Source organism: Mus musculus, chromosome 2 (genome assembly GCF_000001635.26).
Source record: "Mus musculus strain C57BL/6J chromosome 2, GRCm38.p6 C57BL/6J".
Classification (NCBI taxonomy): Eukaryota; Metazoa; Chordata; class Mammalia; order Rodentia; family Muridae; genus Mus; species Mus musculus.
The window spans coordinates 22,544,867-22,551,614 of record NC_000068.7 but is presented as its reverse complement, the minus strand read 5'-3'; the positions used below and the strand labels follow the sequence as shown (position 1 = coordinate 22,551,614).

General features: G+C 39.8%; 1 protein-coding gene across 1 annotated transcript in view; it reads right to left on the bottom strand.

The window, feature by feature from the left end:
• Window positions 1-6,748, bottom strand: part of Myo3a (myosin IIIA) — a 390,750-nt gene that overhangs the window by 66,638 nt on the left and 317,364 nt on the right. Inside the window, exons 23-24 of the mRNA NM_148413.3 lie at window positions 5,199-5,278; window positions 4,680-4,757 (exon numbers count right to left, since the gene is read on the bottom strand). Coding sequence (NP_680779.3) covers window positions 4,680-4,757; window positions 5,199-5,278 — 158 coding nt within the window. The remainder of the gene's footprint in view (window positions 1-4,679; window positions 4,758-5,198; window positions 5,279-6,748) is intronic.

Here is a 6,748-nt window from a genome sequence, read left to right as displayed (position 1 = left end):
AATTCCATCCATAAGCTTACAAGCGGGGACACCATGGCATATACTAGCAAGATTGGGGGGAAAGGACCCAGATATAGCGGTCTTTGGTGAGATTATGCCGGGGCCTAGCAAACACAGAAGTGGATGCTCACAGTCAGCTATTGGATGGGTCACACAGCCCCCAATGGAGGAACTAGAGAAAGTACCCAAGGAGCTAAAGGGAACTGCAACCCTATATGTGGAACAACAATATGAACTAACCAGTACCCCGGAGCTCTTGTCTCTAGCTGCATATGTATCAAAAGATGGCCTAGTCAGCCATCACTGGAAAGAGAGGCCCTTTGGACTTGCAAACTTTATATGCCCCAGTACAGGGGAACGCCAGGGCCAAAAAGGGGGAATGGGTGGGTAGGGGATTGGGGGGGGTGGGTATGGGAGACTTTTGGGATAGCATTGGAAATATAAACAAGGAAAATACCTAATTAAAAAAAAAAGAAGATGGAAAGATCTCTTATGCTAATGGATTGGCAGAATTAATATAGTAAAAATGGCCATCTTGCCGAAAGCAATCTACAGATTCAATGCAATCCTCATCAAAATTCCAACTCAATTCTTCACAGAGTTAGAAAGGGTGATTTGCAGACTCATCTGGAATAAAAAAAAAAAAAAAAAAAAAAACCAAACTAGTATAGCAAGAACTATTCTCAACAATAGAAGAACCTCTGGTGAAATCACCATCCCTGACTTTAAGCTGTAGTACAGAGCAATAGTGATAACAATTGCATGGTATTGGTACAAAGACAAGCAGGAAGATCAGTGGAATAGAATTGAAGATCCAGAAATGAACCCACACACATATGGTCACTTTGACAACAGAGTTAAAACCATCCAGTGGAAAGAAGACATCATTTTCAACAAATGGTGCTGGTTCAACTGGCGGTCAGCATGTAGAAAAATGTAAATCAAACTATTCTTATCTCCTTGTACAAAGCTCAAGTCCATGTAGATCAAGGACCTCCACTTAAACACAGATTCACTGAAACTGTAGAAAAGAAAGTGGAGAAGAGCCTTCAGCACATGGGTACAGGGGAAAATTTCCTGAACAGAACACCAATAGCTTATGCTCTAAGATAAAGAATTGACAAATGAGACCTCATAAAACTGCAAAACTTTTGTACGGCAAAAGACACTGTCAATAAGACAAAAAGACCACCAACAGATTGGGAAAGGATCTTTAGCAAACCTAAAACAAATAGTGGGCTAATATCCAATATATATAAAGAACTCAAGAAGATGAACTATAGAAAAATCAAATAATGCTATTAAAAAGTGGGGTACAGAGCCAAATAAAGAATTCTTATCTGAGGAATACCGAATGGCTGAGAAGCACCTGAAAAAATGTACAACATCCTCAATCATCAGGGAAATGCAAATCAAAACAACCCCGAGATTCCATCTCACACCAGTCAGAATTGCTAAGATTCAAAATTCAGGTGACAGGAGATGCTTGTGAGGATTTGGAGAAAGAGGAACACTCTTCCATTGTTGGTGTGATTGCAGGTTGGTTCAACCTTTCTGGAAATCAGTCTGGCTGTTTCTCAGAAAATTGGACATAGTACTACCTGAGGGCCCAGCTATACCACTCCTGGGCATATACCCAGAAGATACTCCAACATGTAATGAGGACACATGCTCCACTATATTCATAGCAGCCTTATTTATAATAGCCAGAAGCTGGAAAGAACCCATATATCCCTCAACAGAGGAATGGATACAGAAAATGTGGTACATTTATAAAATGGAGTACTACTTAGCTATTAAAAACAATGAATTCATGAAATTCTTAGGCAAATGGATGGAACTAGAAAATATCATCCTGTACTGAGGTAACCCAATGCACAAAAGAATACACATTGTATACACTCACTGATAAGTGGATATTAGCCCAGAAGCTCAGAATACCCAAGATACAATTCACTGACCACATGAAACTCAAGAAGAAGGAAGATCAAAGTGTGGATACTTCAGTCTTTCTTAGAAGGGGGAACAAAATGCCCATGGGAGGAGATACAGAGACAAAGTGTGGAGCAGAGACTGAAGGAAAGAACATCCATTGTCTGACCCATCTGGGGATCCATCCCATATACAGTCTCCAAACCCGATACTATGGTGGATGGCAACAAGTGCTAGCTGACAGGAGCCTGATATAGCTGTCTCTTGAGAGGTTCTGCCATTTTTATGACAGAAGTGGATACAGAGGTAGATGCTTTCAGCCAACCATTGGACTGAGCACAAGGTACCCAATGGAGGAGCTAGAGAAAGGACAGTAGGAGCTGAAGGAGCTTGCAGCCCCATAGGAGGAACAACAGTATGAACCAACCAGTAACCCCAGAGCTCCCTGGGACTAACCCACCAACTAAAGAGTACACATGGAGGGGCCCATGGCTCCAGTTGCCTATGTTGCAGAGAATGACCTTGTTGGACATCAATGGGAGGAGAGGTCCTTGGTCCTGAGAAGACTTGATGCCTCAGTGTAGAGGAATGCCAGGACAGGGAAGCAGGAGTGGGTGGGTTGGTAAGTAAGGGGAGGGGGGACTGAGTAGGGGGCTTTTGGAGGTAAAACCAAGAAAGGGAATAACATTTGAAATGTAAATAAAGAAAATATCTAATAAAAACTATGGAGACAATGGGAAAAAGAAGAATAACCTATTAGGATTAACAGAGTCCGTTAAAAGTAGAACCTCAGCAAAGTAGTTATCTTTAAGACCAGGATCAGGACCAGAACTTCCTGGCAAGGCAGAAAATGGATACAGCAGGGAGGACTGGTTTTTAGTGTTAGAAATGCAAACATCTAGAGTTCCAGGGCCAATGCAAGCCAAATACTGAAGTTAGACAACTGAGAAATCTGCTGCGTTTAAGTGCTCTGCTATGGACCAGCTCAGATGCCATCTCCCAAACAGTTGCATCTGCTACTCTGAAGTTCTCTCATTACATTAACTGTGAGTCATCCTTCCTGTAGCCACGCAAACATCGGCCTGGCACTGGGATCCAAGTGTGAAATCGCTGCTGGCTTTTTGAGCAATTTAGGCACTTGCATTTTCTTAGGACTAGGCATAGTCACCCTTGTTCCGTTCTAGTTGGCAGAATAAAAAAATAGCTCGAGAACATATTACATACTACATGGAATTATCCTCTGTCAGTGTTTACTTCACCCTGATGATTAAAATGATCTCATGACCTGATCTGATTCAAATTCATACAGTGTGTGACGCTAACAACAGTTGTATGATAATGGTGTGGACAACTCACTCAAAAAAATAAACTAGTCTGGCTGTATGTATGTTTAGTGGTTCACATCTGCTGCTTGATGACATAACAGGACTTTTGAGCGGTGGACACAGGCTGTAAGCATGTAAACGTGCCAGGGAATACTCAAGGAGTATTTGAGTCGGCTACAGACTTAGGGTTGTGAGAATACACATATTATCATATACACAAGTATTCAGACAGTTCAAAAAGTGGTTCATGACTTCATTATAGGAATTCATTAATTCACTGGACACCAATAGTATGTTTAATCTGATTGTATCCACGACTTCCATATTAAGTGACATTACTAGTGATTTCCAGGTTTTAGGTGGCATTGTCTCTGTCATTCTGGTTGGCTGGTTCAAAAGAGATAAGTGAAGCTGGAACCATACTGAGAATGGTTATTTCAGGTGTTTGACAACAGGGAGGAGAGTGTTTCCTTCCTTTTCTTTCTCCCATAAAGTCCAAGAAAGGCCACCTTGCTCATAAGTCATGGTGTGCTACTGTGTCTGGTGATCTCTTCCTTGCCCCAATCCTATAATGGGCTCTTTCCTCCTGCTGAAGGTGTTGGCGTGTGTATGTGAAAGGAAATATGGGCTGGAGAGCCATGCTTATACCTGCTTCATCTGTCCATTCCAAAACCATTCAAAGGCATTGAATTTAAAAAATCCTCCTTTTAAATTTGTCTGTAATTTTTATTCTAGTGGGAATGCATTTGGATGCATAGACATATCTGTCTATCTATCTATCTATCTATCTATCTATCTATCTATCTATCTATCTATCTATCTATCTATCTATCTGTTTTTCAAGACATGTATCACTATGTAGCCCTGGCTATCCTAGAGCTCACTATGTAGACCAGGCTGTCCTTGACCTCACAGAGATCTGCCGATCTCTGCCTTCTTAGTGCTGGGATTAATGGCATTCCTCTCTGTCTCTCTTTGTCTCTCTCTGTCTCTCTCTCAGTCTCTGTCTGTGTCTCTGTCTCTGTCTCTCTCTCTCTCTCTCTCTCTCTCTGACAGAGTCTTACTTATATGGTCATGGCAGTCCTGAAACTTGCTGTGTAGACCCAGGCCGGCTTTGAACTTAACAGAGATCTGCCAGCCACGTCTGAGATTAAAAGCGAGTGCTACCATATCTATTTCATAAGGATAAACTTTAATAAAGTTATAAATTCTATTACAATTTTCATGGAGTTCATTACTTCACAGGAGAAATACCAAAATAAACTGTTCCACAAATGAAACTATGTGCTTAACATATCCTGTATCCATTGAAGTTGATGGGTATAAGAAACACTGTCTTTTGCCAGTTACACTTTTTTATGTCTAATTCATTTAGAATGAACAGTAACCTTAAATATAATGTATCGTAGTTGAACATCTTACTCTAAAATAGGATGAGACCGTTTGTGTTTTCACATTGGTGGTTTCACAGGCATGGCATGTGACATCTCTAGTTTCACCCTAAGGAGACCAAAGAAGACAGTCAGGCCTTACCATCCTCTGCACATTGTGATCTACAAGAACTATGTGGTATTTTCCATCAGTTTTTCTTAGTCTAGGTATTAAATGCACAGATCCACACATGTTATTGCTATTTGTACTTTAAGAATTTCTGGGTTACCTCATTTGTGTGTGGACTGGTCTAGTGTAGAACATGAAGGTTTCTGACCTTGGCCACATGCACATTTTTATTTGACAACTGTATAACATTTGAAGATTAAAAAAAATTAGGAATATACCAGAAAGGCATGGTATTTTAGCATAAACAAATCATAATAAACATATCTGCTAATCGAGAAGAAAAAGCAAAGGGACAGAGAAAACAACTTGCTCTCACCAAAGGGCCCAGAAGGGAGCACCAAGGAGGTGCAGATGAGCAGGCTTGGAGGTGCATAGTCTTACCTTGGTCAGGTTTGTGGATTTCTCTGAATTCCACATCTGATAGTTTACTATGTTTTTAGTTTTAGAAAGTGGCAGATTACCTATGGGAATGCAGATAACATTTATTTGTCTTTTTGTATCCTTGGTGGCTGGGCAATTTTTTTTTTTTTTTTTTACTTATTTAAAGTATTCTGAGCATATTAAGACTCAGAAACTTGGTTACTTATTTATTCAAATAAGTATAAAGGATAGTATGTGAAAAATAATAATTTTGTTTGTTTGTTTTTCCAGACAGGCTTCCTTTGTGTAGCTCTGGCTGCCCTGGACCTCACTGTGTAGACAAGGTTGGCTTCAACTTCACAGAGATCTGCCTGCATCTAACTCCAAATACTAAAGGCATGTACCACCACTTCAGGCTATAATGAATCTTTCCCTGTTTTTGGTTTGTTTCCTTCTCCTCTCCCTCTTCCTCTTCTCCCTCCTCCCCTTCCTGTTCCTTTTCTTCTTGCTTTTCATCTTTTTTGAAAGAATCCTGCTATATAGTCCAGAATGACCTCATACTCCTGCTTCAGCCTCCTGACTTCTAGCAGCACAAACATGGACCACCACGCTCAGCTACCACAAATCTCAAATTCAGAAAAAAGAAAGAAAACCCCAACCTTCCTCACTTGACACCATGGGAAAGGTAGAGGTGACTGACTGCGTTCCTCTCATTTGTGAGAAGAGATGGGCAGAGTATGGTGAAGTATGATCTCATGCTGCATGTGAGGTATATGTGTGAGGTATATGTGTCTGTATGTGAGGCTGCATGTGAGGTATATGTGTCTGTTTTAAAGAGTTTCTGAGTTTTGTGGTTCTTTTTTTCCTAATTCAAGCTGAGCTGTACAGTGAGCTGTAAAGTCACATGAAGTGTTTTTTTTTTTTTTCAAATCAAATGTGATTAAAGTCAATATGAACTTTCAGTCTTAACATTCAGGTTTGTGCTCTATACCACTCAAGGTAGTGAAACAGTGAAGGTTGTAGAAACCAGTAAGCCTTGGCCTTGAATTACAGCTATCGTTCTTAGTTGGGGTGCTATTCTATAATATTCTGCAATTTTAATACTTAAATAAGGCTTACTTATTTAAGCATTTAAATAAAATGTGACCATATGGATGACATGCGCAGGGTCTGGAACAAGACTTTAACATATATGTTTGAGGACATGGAAGCAATTCAAAGGAGGGAGAATAATGTTTTTAACAAATGGTGTTTGCACAATCAGAGAAGGGTTATGGGGAGGGGAGGGGAGGAGATATCACAGGGGCTGTGTGGGAGATCATTTGTATGATTAATATTCTCTATTGGTTATGGGGATGTATATATGGAGTCTTTATGTGAAAAAATCCAATTTAATTGGTTAAATATTTCAGTTATACATCATTAAAACCACTAAAACATTTATATTTACATATCACATTTAAACTACAATGTGAAGAACTCAAATCATATATTTTCCCGACAATAAATAAAAGTAAGGATGAGTAACGAGAGGAGTAAGAAACAGGATGATATAACTTAATATATAGAGA